At 37.7% G+C, this 17,434-nt stretch overlaps 1 protein-coding gene across 7 annotated transcripts in view; it reads right to left on the reverse strand.

Moving 5' to 3' along the window:
- Window positions 1-17,434, reverse strand: part of MBTD1 (mbt domain containing 1) — a 35,353-nt gene that overhangs the window by 11,078 nt on the left and 6,841 nt on the right. For 3 of the 7 annotated variants that reach the window (XM_032706315.1, XM_032706317.1, XM_032706314.1), the window contains 13 exons: window positions 16,542-16,743; window positions 15,238-15,377; window positions 14,048-14,162; window positions 13,874-13,959; window positions 8,316-8,433; window positions 7,538-7,672; window positions 6,990-7,078; window positions 5,447-5,681; window positions 5,036-5,091; window positions 4,619-4,723; window positions 3,657-3,804; window positions 1,053-1,135; window positions 475-709 (listed from right to left, as the gene is read on the reverse strand). In XM_032706315.1, the coding sequence (XP_032562206.1) occupies window positions 475-709; window positions 1,053-1,135; window positions 3,657-3,804; window positions 4,619-4,723; window positions 5,036-5,091; window positions 5,447-5,681; window positions 6,990-7,078; window positions 7,538-7,672; window positions 8,316-8,433; window positions 13,874-13,959; window positions 14,048-14,162; window positions 15,238-15,377; window positions 16,542-16,695 (1,699 nt within the window). In that variant the 5' untranslated portion in view covers window positions 16,696-16,743. The remainder of the gene's footprint in view (window positions 1-474; window positions 710-1,052; window positions 1,136-3,656; window positions 3,805-4,618; window positions 4,724-5,035; window positions 5,092-5,446; window positions 5,682-6,989; window positions 7,079-7,537; window positions 7,673-8,315; window positions 8,434-13,873; window positions 13,960-14,047; window positions 14,163-15,237; window positions 15,378-16,541; window positions 16,744-17,434) is intronic. The other 4 variants (XM_032706319.1, XM_032706321.1, XM_032706320.1 and 1 more) reach the window with 4 other exon arrangements.

Genomic DNA, 17,434 nt, shown 5'->3' on the forward strand with positions numbered 1-17,434 from the left:
CTAAGCCAACTAACAGTTCTTGAAATGCAGTTATCAATTATTATCACTTGACCTGAGAGGACAAGTCTTGATGCAATAAATAAAATACAGTCTTCCCATATAAATGATTCTGCACATGAACAGAGTGTATGGAACTCATGCTGAGTTCCACCAAATTCAGTGGGTAAAGCAGATATATTGGCAGTCTTAAAGCAATATAAATTCTCACTGGTATCATCCAGAACTGACAAGTAACAGGGTTTTTCCCCTGCATCAAACAAATATCTGGCATTGAGAAATGGTAAGTAGCCACAGAAACACTCAGAAGTACTTTGGAAGTCAAGGTGGGACTGATTAGAACTGTGAATTAGAACTTTCAAGTGTTAGCAAGAATTTCTTCTATTTTTGTTACGCATGAAGACCTAAACTGCAAAGGACGAGGGTAGAAAAATCAGCATCCATGAAATTTCCATTACCCACAAAGCTGGAACTTACACTGGGGTGCTGGAGGCTGGAGCTGGTACCCAGTGAGCTGACACCATCCCACAGGATACAGGTCTGGGGACTCACAATCCACCCACTGATCATACTCATCTTCCCAGCCATCGAAGTGGATCCTCAGGAGCCGATGGATAATGCGGGTCACTGTGGCCACACACACCAGGCGAGGCTCCATCAGATCAACAGCCTCCAGCTTCATTCCAACATGAAACCCATGGTTTGGAACTTCCTGGAAAAGCAAACACAAGCAAGGCAAACACCAGTAAATAAACATGTTAATTAATAGTTTAGGCACAGTGTCGAAACAAATATTTCAGTCAACTTAATACCGAAAAACCCCAAATATCATTGATGATATTTCAAGTACCGTGCACTAATTTAACATTCAAGCTCCATATACTCAAATGGTTCTTATTTCCAAGAGTCTCTGTGTCTTAGTTTTTCAAAATTGTATTTAATGAAATGGGTCCACCCCATGCACAATGCATAAATTTAAAGAAAATACTAATTATATGTTACTAATCACTAATTATACATATATGTACATATATATATATGTGTAATTTTATTACCTTATTGAAGAGCTTTACAGGTGCTGCTATTGAATCAGTTTCCCTGAGGTAGTCAAACCATTTAAAAGGGAGTTTTGCATAACCTGTGAATTTTAAACAACACCTTCATACATCAACTGCAAACTTCGTGCATAAGAATAACAACAAAAATAGCACATTGGCACTGTGTTATGGCTAAAAAGACAACAAAGAAGTAAAACATTAACATCAGAAACTTCCATTCTCTGAGCTTTGGTCTAAGGGACAAACAGGCACCTGGATGTTGCCCATTTGCAACAAACAAGATGAATGAACTTCTGGGTAATACAGAAGGTATCATTTAATGTTAAGATTAATGATTCATACTGGAAGTTTTTGTTCATGTAGATTCTTGATCTGTACAAATGCCCCACATAAGTGCCCCAGAACAGATCACTGAATTAAGCACATCCAGTGTCTTTCCTGTGGGGAAAGAGCTCCACTATTGAACCACTTGAATTATTAGGAACATAACAGTAAGAACAAACATGGATATTTTAAAAGTTAAGTAAGGGTAAAAATAATAATACAGAAAATCAGAGGATTTTTTTTTTAAAGCTATTATAAAGGGAAGAAAACAATATCTGAAATCTATGTAGCTTCTACTGAATGTGCATAAAACACTCGGGAATACTTTTTACTTTGGGCAACTTCTACAACTGCTTTAGCTCAACAATTCTCAATTCTAGCTGGAACAATAGCAGCTTGGAAGGTTTCTCTTTAGTAATATGTAGTGCTGGACATCCTGAAAAGATGGCAGTGCAGTGGGAATAGTGTGGGAGACGGGGGATCTGTATCTCACCTATGTATGGGCAGAGAGCTCCCACTGAATCCCAGCTCAGCACTGCAGGGCCAGACTCAGCATTCACAGCCCAAAATTCAATTCCCCTCCTGAAAGTGTCTAAGCATCTTAATCTTCCACTGATTTCAGTAAGAGATGAAGATGTTTGGAAGGAATGAGCTTATAAAGTCCAAAGATTTCACAGCAACTTAGTTACCCACAATGCTAAATGCAAATTGGATAAGAGTGTTCATATTGGGTATAGAATATCTGCATGAACAGATGCAGCTGGAGAGCTAACAATTAATAAGGGTAATAATGTATCAGTTATGCATGTTAATGCTCTTCTTCTCAATGCAACATTCCCCTGCTAGACCAATATATTTGTATTTAAATCCTTTAATTGTTCACCACACATGAGACATGTACACGTGGGCTTTGTCAGAACAGTCAGAATTAAGAAACTGTCCATTTTCCATCCCATAATTTGGACAGCAAAATACCCCTCTCATAAGAGCTAAGGAGCTTTGATCACTTTGATCCTATTTAAATGTTAATGCGCATTATGGTCTGTATTTTACTGCTGTTAATTCCTCTTTCAAATGACTTTTAGATTATTGCACGTGTGATTTATAATCTCCTCTCACTGATGGCATAGGGCTGTTATGAAACACTGCAGAGACAGGGAAAACATACATGTAGATAAAGACTAAGGCTGCAGGATACAAGAAACACACAGGTATCATAAATGTGCTAACAACAAAATCCACATACTATTGTTAAGTAATGTTTGAAGAGTGAAGAGGTCAAGTCTCATCACAGAAGGGAAGTTTTTTTGCTATTCTGTCTCTTCAGTTCCACGTATTTATTTCTAAATTGATTGATAGGTATTGATATACAAGCATTTGCTTCCCATAAATACTTCTACTACAAAAGTCCTCTTGCACCACATTTTTTTTGGAGGGGTGCTGGTGCCCATGAATTTCTAGGCAATAAATTAAAGTAAATCTGTCCAAATCTGTGCACTTCCCACTTACTCAAAGGTGACAGAGTCATTACTGTACAACAATGAAAGTGATATGAAATTACTTCCTTCATGTTGCATTACATCATCTCTGTAGTTATTACCCAGGAAAACAGTTCAATAAATACAAGTAGAAGACTGCAAGAATGAGAACAATGGGGGGGGTGGGAATCCATAGAAAGCAACTGTCATCTGCTGTTACACAGCTGGTTACAATCCTCTTTATCAATTGTCAGACCAAGACAATAAAATGGGAAAAGGAAGGCAAAGTCCTTCCTCTGTAGGCACATGTGCCAGTGGACACACAGCCTTTCCTCACAGAAGGGAGTGCACAGCCCTAATGGTACTTCCTCAAAGCTCAAGTTTGTGTTTAGTCTTCACAAAAATTAACTGGTATTGTTGTTAATCAGCCTGAGATTCTTTACAGTGTTCATTAATCCTTTCAGAGGCCAGGGCTTGCCAAGCAATGACATGTTTTAAACAGCCCTTTTAATGACTCCCATACTTCCTATTCTTAAAGAATCCTCAATTTCTTGCAGCTAAAGCAAATTATTTCAGCCAGAGAATCAATCAGACATTCAGTTAGACTTTTTCTCAATGAAAAGTTAGTTATCTCTGCTTTAGACTACTTTGAAGTAACGCTCTTGTATTTGTTTCAGACTTGAGAAAGCCCTAAAAAGCGGCACAGATTTTGTAGAGTGAGTTAAGTAACAAAGCATATGGCACATACAATATCACTGCGAAATATTCAAAATAAATGTGGTCAGAAGGCTTTATGTACCTCTGGGTGGAGTTAGTTCAATCATGTTAATTTCACAGAAACCAACAGGGAAAATAGAAGGGGAAGTGGCATGGTAACAAAACCAATCAGACCCATCTGCTGCTTCTGAGCCATCAATCCCAATCATAAGATAGCCATCTGCTAACACCTTTGTAAAGAAAAACAAAATTTGACATTAAATACCTTGAACGGCGTGAGCAGGCTAGAAAGCAAGCATGCCATGTTTCAAAAGAGTGAAAGGAACTCAGTAATAATGGAAGAACACTTAGAAGGACATTCAGCTTTAACAAAAAAAACCCCAAATCGTACCTGTCTCGAGGATTGTGTACGACTGTCACACGTACCTTTGATAACTGCAAAGTTAGGAGATGAACATTTCCTTTTTCTGATCTCTAGTTTTTCTTGGGAACACCAGCTCTACTTCTAAAGCTTTATAACTCAGTCTACTCTTGAGCTTGCAAGGATATTCAGAACACCATTAATAAGATAAAAGACTGAAAATCATAACCACACTCCTCACTGGTAAGGTTGTACAATTCTGCTAAGCTACTTTTTATATTTTCTTTCTTTTTTAAAACAGATCTCACATGGACTGCCTCCCTTTCAGTCAAGGACATCCTTAGAATGTCTTCGTAGACTTCTGCAAGTCAGCAAGATGAGGCTGGGTTTTGAACAGTTGCAAAACACTTGGTATAATTAGCAGAAGATTGTCCTGCAAATTAATCTCACAAGCATATTCTAATTAAAGGTAAAATTGAATTCCCAGGGATTAATGTCAAACAAATTTACATGAGTACATTTTTCACAGCAGTTGTATATAATTTATGGACATATCCCATAAACATTCACTGTGTGAACAAACTGCACTGATTTTGGTTTCGAGCTTCTTGTTTCAAGCCTAAACAAAGGTGAGTGAAAAAAGATTCCTATCTGCCTACCAAAAAACACACTTGTTTTCTTACCTTTCTAATAGTTGCCACACATATTGCTGAAAGGTTTAAGGGGTCTATAGCTTCCAATTTCATTCCTTCTTTAAACCATTCTCCAGCTGCATCAACCTCTTTTACCTAAAGAATCACAGAACAGCACCAGAAGCAAAGAATTCAATGAGTCTGGAACAAAACATAATCCCACACTGCCAAAGCAACAGACTGAAATACCTGTTCTATCATCTCTGCTTATGTCAAGGAGGTCAAATTTGGTAATAAAAGCAGAAATACTTTTGCTGGGCACATTTCCAGGGCATAGCAGAATTTCAGGTCTTTTTTTTTTTTTTTTTTTTTTTTTTTTTTTTTTTTTTTTTTTTTTTTTTACACACAACAGGAACTAAAGGTCCTCAATCAACTCTGAGCAAACAGCGTTCTTGCTACCAAACTCACCTTCATAAATAAGTGTGAGGGTGCATCAAAATGTCCATCCTGTTTCTTTGTAATATCTATAAGAAATATCAGTATTATAATATTATTCAGAAGTCTTGCTAACAGAGCAAACAGTATGTATGCTAACAGTTTGTCAACCACTATTTATCATTGAATCTTCTAGATATTGATGTATTACAAATCAACCTAAAAGTTACTCTGACTTTTCCAATGTTGTATAATACACTAATTATAATTTTAACTTAAGCTCCTGAATGTAATATAACTGGTTAAACCCCTGAGCCACATTATACACATTTTTAAATATTATTATTCAAGCTAGTTTCATTAGTTGTATGAAGTGACAGAACTGCTCGAGTCAGACTTTTTGCAGCCAACACCGCAAAACATCTCAAAACACAACAACCTTACCAGATCTTTTGAATCTGTGTCCTATGCTTCGAGACCAGCCAATGTGATGGATGAGTGGACTGTACATATGGCACCAGAAGTCATCAGTTTTGTCTTCACTTTCTTCATACACCAACCTCAGCCGGCCCCCAATGACACTCTCAACCACTGCCACCCTTGTTCGGCAAAGGTGTGTTTTGTCAACCACTTCTACTCTCATGGAAGTTTTGAAGGGGTACTGCATACTCTCAGACACCTTGAAGTGACAGAAAAAAGAACATTCTGTAAGAATATACCCTGGTTTTCCATATTCATCTGCCTATTAAAGCACAGCATTGATGCACTTGTCATTTAATTCAAATCTTGTTAATCAGCCTGCAGAAACGACACAGATTATTTCTCTTCTACTTCATTGTATGTGAGGAGCAATGAAATGTTTCAGAAAACAGGTCCTACTGTGTTTTAATTGTATCAAGTTCATCCCCTAATATAATTCTCACACAGGTTACATGAATTTTCCATTGACATAATGGAAGTTTGTTCAGTTGATAACAATGGATCAAGTTCCCTTGAGACACAATTTTAACAATAAACACCTCAAGATTTTTTTTCTTGCTTGGTCATCCACTCAAAATAAAGCATTTTAAAAATGGGATTAAAATACTTCATTATAAAAGGCATGGAAAACAAATCTTCAACGTAACTAAAACTGGCTGCTCAGATATTTCTTCATAACATAGCAAAAAGAAATGAAGATAATGGAAACAGATGTTAACCCGCTTTGTGACAACAGATTGTGTTAAAAATCAGTATCAGTCACTTGCCATTTTCATTATGAACTCCCCAAAGTATTGAGATCATGCCAAATTAATCTGGCTTCTAACTGAGCCAATTTTTAAATAAATATTAACAACTGCAGCAAGGTTTTCTGTGCGTTTATTTTTTAAACATTAGATGCACTGTGAACCAACAAATTAAGTCTCATATTCCTACTAAGAACTATATGCATCATCATCTCCCAAGATTAGTAAGTAAACATACAGCACACTATACAGCAGCTGCCACAGCTGAAGATGACTGAAAACCAGAAAAAAAACCAGTCCAGAGCAGGTGAAAAATATTAACATATAAAAGTATGTACTTCATTGCATCTAGATCCATGCTATATTATCACATTTTGTTTAGTTTCTTGAAATAGTGCATGATAGAAATCATTCCTGAATCAGAAAAAAACTTTCATTTTTCTTACACATCACAGGGTAGCTCTTGAGCACTTCTGGGTTTTCTGTGTTTTTTTAGAACGTGGTATTTTAAAATTAAAGTAGACTAACTAGTTTTTAAAGAAAACTATTTTTTTCTAGAGAAAACAGTTTTCCAAACACATACTGACAAGTGTGGACATAACTGGAGAAGAGATTCCAAGGAAAACTGTATCTAAGGGAAGAAACTACTGTATCACCTTTATTATAAGAAGAGCTAATGTGCCATTGTAAAATATTTCAGTTCTTCACAACTGTGCTGCAATTTCTTTTATAGAACATCATTGATATTGCATCAGCCTTACCTTCTGAGAAAAGTCAGGAGGAAGTGTTTTGGCACCAGTAAGTCGTTTCACTAGAAAAGCTTTCCAGTTTGTGTATTTGTGTTGGATGGCTGTTGCAAATGAAGGGGAAAAAATAAGCCACTGATTTTTAATTGTGTCCATTAGAGACAGTATTAGAGTCTGGAATATGTAAAGAAGAAATCCCAGATGACTGTTAAAAGGCCTGGATGACAATAATGAGAAAAAAACCTCTTTAGAGAATGAACGCTACCCAAGATTAATTTTATGGGTCAGGGAAAAGAATTTACTAACAAAATACCAATAAAATCAGTGCATGTTCCCATCACTGATTAGTGAACTGCTTCCATCCTGATCCTAAAACCTAAGTTGCATCAGATGGGCTACTCCAAGAAACACTTTCAACATCAGTCAAGTCCAAAACTTAAAATTATTTATTCATAACTGTCGAAGGAGTTATGTTAAAAGAATACTTTGATATCTGGACCATGAGCAAATTTAGTTTAATAAAGAGACTTTTGTATCAATCAATAAGGCTACTATTTACATACTTCGAGGAGGAACTAGGGGCTTCCCACTGGTTGCACACCAACCAACTGGGTGGATGTCAGACCCACAAACGTTGCACCAAAAGTCAAGACTTGAATCATTTTCAAAGCCTTCATATCTCAGCAGGGCATTGTAGCCTGAAAAGAAAGCAATCCCACTTAAAAAAATACCAAAATTAAACAAGACAATAAAGTATGCATTAAGATTTCTTTACAAATCATGATGAATATTACATTGGTTTTCTAGACTATAACTTCTCATAGGATGCTTTTCTATGGCACATTTCTGCATGTGATTAAAGCACAACTGGATTACTTTGATAAACATGCATGTGCTATCATGTAAGTCAATTGTAATTAAAATTCTTGAACTGTAAACCTTTAGAAGTTACATGTAGGAGGACAAAATTAATTACCCACAATATCTCTTTTTTCATATCTTAGATCTGCGACCTTGAATTTTAAACTTTTTACCAAGACAAGTGATTTGTATAACGAGGTTACTTGCCAGCTGTTATACAATCTCCTACCTTCTCTGCATTGATCTTACTGTGCTCTGAGGCAATATTAAAAAAAAAAACAAACCAAACCAAGAACAGAAATTCTCAAGCATCACTGCAGCCACTGTAACAGTGACAGCACTACAATATACAACCTACTGACACAGCTCTGACAACCTGACCAGTGTCAACACTACAGTAACCAGGTGATCACCAAGTTATTAGCTCCCTTCACCCAGTTCTTTTGCTTATTTTAATAATTTCAAATAAAATGTATTTACCTGCTAGTTTCACAATTCCAGCTATCCAGAAGACTTTGGTAGGTAGGCTGCAGTCAGTGTTTGGAACCTCCACTCGCACTCCTTCTGCAATATCACCCCAGCACGTCCCCATAGGTGCCTGTCATTTAAGGTTGGGGTTAAAAAGTCACCAGTTCACCACATGAAAATTATTATTTCTTGTTATATCAGTGTTTTATGAGTGACTTAAAAAGACAAAACAATCAATATAAAAATGACAAACATATGTTTAGAAAACACTCTTTCTATGTGAACCTACTTGTAATTGGATCCAATTATTACAGTGTATTTATTGAAAAAACCCTATACAATTCCAAGTTTAAACATCTGTTAAGCACAAGCACAAATTGTACATATAAGTCAGCTTTATTCTACTATGTTTCAACGAGGTACAAACTACCAATTTCACTGGGAATGGTAAAATTCCTCTGCGGTTCTACTTGCAAAAAAATCACGTTACTTTAAATTCATACCTATAGCACAGACATCAAAATCTTTAAATTCTGTAAATCAGAACTGTGGCTGAAAAAAATGCCTAGAAGTTATTTCTTGGGTCTATTCTCATGATTTATCATGGTGGGGTTTATCACCCACTGGCTCACATCCTCTCAGAGGAACAGGCTTTCACATCATCACCCGCAAGTGATCGCTCCATCAAGCAAACAAAAAGAACAGAAGGCTCTGAGTGGCACCCTTTTAATGAACACCAGAAGGAAACACACAGCAAGACCCCTCACAGTCCTGTGTGAGGAATGTGTTAGTAACAAAAAGAGAGACAAGCTTGATCAACTGCTAAGGATCTGTAGAAACCGGTGATAGAAATTACATTTAGTTTGCTATCTCAAGAAGAACGTTTTGTTGAACAGGGCATCATGAAAAGACAACTGAAAATGGTATTGCAGAGATATCAGAAATGCACAGTGCTGAAGAATCTAAAACCTTAACAGTTACTCAACTGAAGTTTTATTGGTAACAAGATAGAAAATGACTCAGTCTGCATTAAACTTGAGACCACCAATAGAAAGATTCACATCGGGGGTATTTTAGAACAAGAGTCATATAAATTCTAAGGTGTTCTCAGAAAAACAAATTGTTACCAGTTCAAAGATTATCCAGTTATTACAGGGACAACTGAAGGGATGCTCTGGCTCTGCAGACAGTGAGTAGAGTATTCTACACTGTGTCTCATTTACAAAGCTCTTTGCAAACCCAGAGAACTTGACCACTCTGTGGGAATAGCCTCCAACTGCACAGAATTTTTGCTGAGAGCCACAGGTGAAGAAATCTGGCTTAATCCTGAACGACTGGAAATCACAGTATTGGAATTTTGCTGGCACTCAGAAATAGCAACTAGCAGCACTAAAAGCTAGTTATAAGGGAAACCCATCACTAGTATTGAGGCTAGGCATGCAAAACTTTAACTAATTTTAACTACTAAAGGAAAGGTAAGTTGTTGCAAGAATGCCAGCTTTTAGTCTTGAAGCCTGGTCTCTTCATGTTCTGCTATGTCCCATCTACACCAGTCTGGACCACAGAGCTCTTCTGCCAACTGGCAGAAAGAGAGAAATATCCAACTCAGAAGATGATGGCTTATTTTCACACACAAAATATGCAGATACAACTTCTTAATCAATATGAATCCCATATTCACTATCATCTCTAAGTTGACACATAGCTTTTTGAATTCAATTGGGGAAATAAACTTCTCAAACTGCACGTTTTAGCAAATTTTGTTGCCTTGTATAGAGATACAGATGAGGCCAAACAATCAAAAATAGCAGTGCTGAATAATTTCATAATCCAGCTGCAGTCAATTGAAATATATTTTACTGCCTGCTCATCTATTCAGTTGATTCAGAGAGAGAAGTATATCAGAACACTTCTCCTGACATCAACCCATAATGGGAACGTGACAAATTTTTATTTCTAGAACGTGGATTGGTATAGAGGGAAATAGCAGAAAGTTAAATTTGTCCTTGTCTGTGAAAATATTGGTTCTGCTAGTTCTCCTACACCAATCCATATGGCTCAGCCTTGTGAAGAAGGAAGCCATCCCGTGCAGCATCACTACTGAAATGCCAGACAACGTTACTGTCCTGAGGGATGGTTTACACACTGCACCATCTTGGCTTTTTTCACTCATTATGAATGTTCTTAAGGCAGGAGGACTGGATAAACCAGGGCTGTGACAGCCATCTGCCTTCATCTCTCCTCTGCCTCATTAATCAATCAAGGTTTGCACAGTGCTTTTCCAAACTCAAAAAGCACTATAGAAGTGTTAACTCTTATTTTTCTGCTGGCTGGAAGGTGACTCTGCAGTCTGGATTGGCATAGTGTGAACTAGCAGAACCATCATTTACAGGTAAGAACAAATTTACCTTTCAGACTCATGACGAAGAGATCCACTTCATGTCACTCCCAGACAAGGAAGATGTGGTTCATGGCTTCCTGCTCCAGGAGATGACCTGGGAGGGCCTCTCTGTGAGCAGCAGATGCCTTCTCTGCAAGGTAAGGTGCAGTCAGGGAGGGCCTGTTGGACAGGAGCACCTAAAGGCCAAGTATCCCCACATGCCCAGCTGAGCAAAGATCTCCTGGGTTAAATAAGTGGCTTCTAAAAGTTATGGATGGCACCAACATTGCCATGATTTCAGATTTTGCCACTAAAATCCTGATTTAATTTAAAGTGATGCTACTAGTTCCTGAAGTGCAAGGAATGCTGAAACCTCGTGTGTGAGAAGTACCCCAACAACAGGTAATGCCAGAGGAGACAATGTGCAAAAGGGCTTAAAACACAAAGTTCAAAGCAAAGCACTGCCACCCAGTGCAACATCCTGGAAATGCTCCCTTAAACTGGATTTATTTTAATAACATGAGAAACCAAGAGAATGAAAATCTTTTGGCTCAGAATAAAATTCACCTGGAAGAAAGAACTCCAGGAAATGTGCACCTCACTAGCAACAGAGTGGAAAAAATAATTACTCTTAATTGTGCAGTAGGTTGTACATTTAGTACTGAGGAAGAATTCAAAGCACTGTATTTGCTTTCAGTTCTAGGAATGAGCTAATAAAAGCAAATACAGAAAAAGGTAAAAAATGTTTAGAGGAGAAAGAAGCTGGAATGCAGGTCAGCAATGAGTTTGTAACATGTGACTAAGCTATAACACAATGTTAAAAGTATCAGCTACTGCTAAGTGACTGATTAAGGCAATTTGACTAAAAAAGCAGCTGCCAGGTACACAAATGGCAATTGTGGCTTTGTCACAGGTTTCCTACACGACAAACCACAGCAGTTCTCTACTTCAGTTTACTGAACTATGAGGTTGGCATGGTCCTACTGTTGCTACTGAATTTCATTAGTGTTACTCAACACTGACGTCTGGAATAAAGGTAACAGGGAAGCACAAAACCCACATCAAAATACTTGAGAAAGAGCTAGAGGGAACTTCCAAGATAGAAATGTTTGAATTCTAAACTGTAACAGTTCTAAATTGAAGAGGAAACAATCCCCCATGAAAAAAAACAAACAAACCAAAACATCAATGGGAAATCTACATCAGAGCTGAGATACTGAAGTGTGCCAGGTTATGAAAAAAATTATCAATAAGCCAAATCTCACAGCTCATAATTCCCCTAAATTGTCTTTAATATTGTTCCCTATCATATATTCATACAGATACACCAGTATAACCAGTAAATTCAATATATTTTATTGAATAACAAATTTAAGGGTAGATATGTCATGATTTAACTGTCAACTGAAATCTTTGGTTTTGAACAGAATAAGCTTTTATATTCCATCACATACACACAACATGTGCATGGAGTCCATAAGATGGATGGTAAACAAACAAACAGTACAAACTTTTACAAATCAGAGCAACAGTACAAAGAAAACAACAATAATCCTTCCAGAGAGACAAAAAGAATATTGTTTAACTATCAGTGTAAAGTGAGACAGAGAGAAGGACCTACCAAGAGAACACTAACAGATTCTGGCTGTTATTTTTCAAAGAAATAATTACAGTAAAGTTAAATGCAAATCACAGCCTTGTAACGCTAACTCATGTCCACCAAAGAAGTGGAAATCTCCAAAGCAAATTGTAGGATTTGCATTTTACCTGTATAAAAAAGGAAAATGGGGACAGAAAAAGAACCAGCAGGTTTAGTGGCACTGGCGCCACGAAGTTTGTGAAAACTTTCAAGGTAAAACGTGAACATTAGTGTGGTATTGGTTTATGTTATTGGTTCATCATTCAGCTTCATGAAGGAAGCAGTAAGAAATGGAGATAAAACTCCTTTTAATATAGAATGTTGCAGCATAATTTACAAGTGACCTGACCATGGGAGCTACTGAAGGTGCCAAAAGCAGAGGCCACGTTATCAACAGACACGGACTTATGAAATTACTTCAACATGTACATAACTGTGGAAGCAAAATGCAAACATGCTGACTTGAGCACTTGGAATTTGATACAAATTCCCAAAGTTATACTAAGGCAAGGCTCTGTTCTGGGCAATAGTTAAGGCCTCTGAGCATAAAGGGTGCTATTCACAAAGTGCCAACTGCCAGGAGCCCTCAACTCCTACTGATTTATGAGCTGACAGGGCTCAGCATGAATTCCAGAGCTGGACAGAAAATATGTCTCTCTCTTCTCTCATGGACAACTTCTATGAAACAAAATGTTTGTTTTGATTGCAGCTTTCATCATATAATTTTGAGCAAAACAAAAATTTTGTAAGCTGGAACATTTCGACTTCCCAAATAAAAAAAAAAAAATGCTGAGAAAACATTTTCTGTCAGAAAGTTTTTACTTAAAAGACAGAAAGTACTGACAATATTTTAAACAAGGGCTAATTACTGGAATTCAACAAACACATTAAAGACAGATGGTGCTAAATATTTTCCTCATCCCCTAATTTCCTCAGTCATTACAGAATGTATTTTTGTTTGGAATTGTTAGAACTCTAATACAAAGAAAAACAACCTTTTTAATTTCAGATTTCTAAAAAGCCTTCATTTTCTTGTATTTCTACACTATCTGGAAGCACAAGTGACAGGGAGAATCTGACTAAAAACTAAGAAAAAAAAATCCCAAATCTAAATATGTAACCAAAAGATCAGTCCACACATCAGTCCACACAATGGAGCAGGCCTGACTTAATCTAAAAAGCCTTTTGTAACTTTTTCTAGTATAGCATGACTTGGTTGGTTTGTTACTCTGCAGTACATTGGATGGCTTTGTGCCCTGAATGTGAGAAAAATAACTCCACAAGTGTTTAAGAGCCCTCCTTTTACTTTTTGTTTATAAGAGTATATATGATGAAAGCAACTAACAGGGTTCAGAACGGTTTTAAAGGGTAGATAAAAATATATCTATCTAGAAAACAGTCACACTAACAGAGTTTATAAGATAGGTTTCTAAGATCACAAAACATATTTGGATGTGAAGGTTTTGCAAAAATGAATCCAAGGATTCCCATGGACTCACTGTCTCATGCCACACACACACATGAGGAAAGCACATATTGAGAAATACTCACGTGTTTAAAGCAGGTAACAGGAGCTGCTGTAAAGCTATTGCTATTGATGTAGTTACCCCAGCTGAAACCTTCCACGGGGACAGCTGCTAAGAGAAAGTTATTTTATTTAGGAAGCTGCTAATGAGTCACAAATCTTTCATTATTTTTGCCTCAGCTCTGTTTATTTGCTGTTACCTGCTTTCGTCTTTGCCTGGTTTTGTAGAGTTGCCTGGTACTGAGCATATGCTGCTAATTTAGCCACCAAGGGCTGTTTTTGTAGAACTTTAGCCTTCTTTGTTGGAGGTTTACCCTAAAACAACAAAAAAAAGCTAAGTAAATATCGTCTTTCTAAACTCCCATCAGGAAATTTCCATAGGTCTGTAGCACATCTCTGGTAGATTTAACTAAAAATCAGAACACCACAGAACAGAAGTTGACTAAGTAACACAAAACTACACATAATATAAAATAGATTTAAAAACCAGTAGCAAAGAATGTCCAAAAGATGACTTTTGTACTAGTATTCCAACTTGAAGAGCTTTATAGATTCATTGTTGTTTACCTGGAAAAAAGATATCTTTTAAAATCAGGTCAAAAGGAAGAACTTTTAATCTAATTTACACCAATGTAATTTCTTGGCATTTGTTGCAATGAATACGAGATAGGATACAATGATACTTCTTGACATTTCTGTATCTTTTCTTGAATGTTACAAATATGCCTTGATGATTATTTGATTAATATTTAAGTGAACAGACAATAGATTTTGCAGATCTATATAGTTAAGAAATCCCTTAAAACTGAAACACAATGCTAAACAAAATCCTTTTATGCTCTCTAAAGCAAGAAAGTATTTTCACAGAATCACAGAATATGCTGAGTTGGAAGGGACCCATAGGGATCATGGAGTCCAACTCCTGGCCCTGCACAGGACCATCCCCAAGAGTCACACCATGTGCCCCAGACTATTGTCTAAACACCTCTTGAACTCTATCAGGCTTGGTGCTGTGATGACTTCTCTGGGGAGCCTGTTCCACTTTGGGTATGAGATGCATGGAATTCCAAGGCACTACATACGCAGGCTGAAGTTTTCTTCTGAACTTTCTCTTGCAGAAGAGCTACTCCAGGAGAAATGAATTAAAGAGTGACCATTCTTTTTATTTTTTTAATTAATTTTGCTAATGACAACTTTCACCAAACAACATCGCTGAGCAAAGTGATTTGCTCATTACCCACGCAGCCGAAGCTTAAAACTGTGGCTTTAACTTTCGTGGAAATTTTCACCATTTAGGAAACTTTTCTTCAAACATGCAGCAAGCTCTACAAACACACACGTTTCACAAGCACAGACTACAGTAAGGATGTAAAGAAAACGGGGTCTGTACCGCTACCTGAAGCCTGGCCAGAATGCTGGCCTTCTTGGAGTTGGAGGAGTAGCTTCTGGAGCAGGACACGCTGCAGAAGCGCTTTGTTTTAGAGTAAAAAGCGTCACGGACACCAACCATCCCACACATCTCACATGTGGCTGATCAGGAGAGAAAAACACCAGTGTTTAAGAGTGTAACTAAAAACCTCAGTAAAAAATTCAGAGCAAAGGCAACAACAGAATGAAGGTCCTGGTGGTGACACGACTGAACAGTTTCTGAGGGTTTGGTCCCGAAGGGAATTGCACGGAAAAAGAATTTAAAACTTAAACCACCACCACTTTTGTCAGTGAAACAACAAGAACCTCAGGTTCACTGGTAAAATGGTGCCTCCCTTCTGCTCCCTATTAATTTTACCCCTGGTAGAAGTGACTGGCCCAGCTAAATCAGCTAACGCAGCTTTCTGTGTTTTCGTGGTTCTCAAGGAAACATCTGCTTTGAATCTGGGCCTGTCAAGCCTCATTTCCTCTCAATATTTAATACGTCCAACATGAAATAAAACCAGATCTCTTTCCTGATTCACAAATTAGTATATTCAAAGTACCCCAGCCCACCAATGTTCCCTTCTGGCTGGAATCACATGCTTCAGAGGTGGACAGCTGTGGCCCACCAAGTTGTTCCATGATGAGTAAGACTGAAACCAACTCACGCCAGTGAGACAACACCAAAATTCTACTAATCTAGAGAGCTCTACTAATCAGTGATGATTTTGGATAAAATATTTTTCCCCAGTAATAAAAGAAACCTCTCCTTTTAAATTTATTTTCCCAGTATACTCTAGCTCACAGCTAGTGAGGAGGGTACAGGTATACACTGACAGGCTTTATACAGTAGCAGCAATGAAGTTTTCCTGCTATAGGAAGAAATATACTTAATATATTGTATATACAACATAAAGGGCAGAGAGAAGGCATGCCCTGGCATAGGGAGAACACACTGACTTTCCTCAAAGCTCAAAGAATAAAAACACTACACATGAGAACATACACATGCATATGCAGATATATACAGTACACATCTGATGGGAGGTCAGATGTTCCCATACTATTTCTTTCCAGTCAACAGGATTCAAAACCTATCTTATTTCCATCTAGCAAAACCCAAATAATTCCTCCCCTCCCAAAACCAACAAACCCCAGCCCTTTCAGCTGTTTTAGACTCTTTTCAGTTGGGACCAATATTTGGGACCGGACCCTCACAACTCACAGCAGAGTCTAAAAAAACATCACTATATAACTCCTTGTACTCATGCACCACTTACTTACCCATGCCAGATTTGCCATCTGGATAAGTATAAACCTGCCCATTGTTCTTGATAATTGGGAGACTGGATGGCAAAGGAGCAACCTCCTCCTCACTCTCATCTGAACTGGAGCTGCTGCTGGTGTCCTCACTACAACTATCATAACCGTCAAACATCCCGAACGAGTCTCGGTGTTTCCTCTCCACTCGTGAAGTATGCTCTGTCTAGAAATTAAAAACAACCAAACAACAAAACCACCACAGAATAGCAGGACATTCTGAATGCAAACATTTCAAAGTCAAGCTTAAAGTGTTTCAAAGGTCAGTCTCTAAAAGCAGATGTTCAAGGAACTGCTCTCTATCAGCACAGACGTGAGCCACGTACTGCCAATTAAATGAGCACTGTTATAATATAAACTGGCCAATTTCTGGTATTGTGATATACAGGAAGAAAAAAAAAAATCTATCTCCCAATCCACTAAGAACACACAGTAGCTATCCATACATTTCTCTTCCTTAGTATCTTCAGAGTTCATTAAACCTGATGTGCTGAATACTGACAGCCACACGGATCTTATATGCAAATGAGCACATTCCAGATGGCTACAGCCAATCCCAGTAAAACTCGCTCATTTGAGAAGGGTGGGCAGAGAAAAGGCAGTTCAACCAAGAGGGCACTTATACCACAGGAACAGGAATGAGGGATCTCTGCTCTCATTGGCTTGGGGGGGTTATCCATAAATCACTGTGTCTCCTGTGTGGAGCAGGAACACCTCTGCACCTCCCAGGGATGTTCTGGGGATTAATACATTAACGATTATGAAGAGCTCAGTTACTATGGCAATGGGGTCTGTACAAATGCTGAAAGACAGAAAGGTGACTAATTTGCCACTGTCATATACAAAAAAACTTGTTA

This window comes from Chiroxiphia lanceolata, chromosome 19 (assembly GCF_009829145.1).
Source record: "Chiroxiphia lanceolata isolate bChiLan1 chromosome 19, bChiLan1.pri, whole genome shotgun sequence".
NCBI classification, from domain to species: Eukaryota; Metazoa; Chordata; class Aves; order Passeriformes; family Pipridae; genus Chiroxiphia; species Chiroxiphia lanceolata.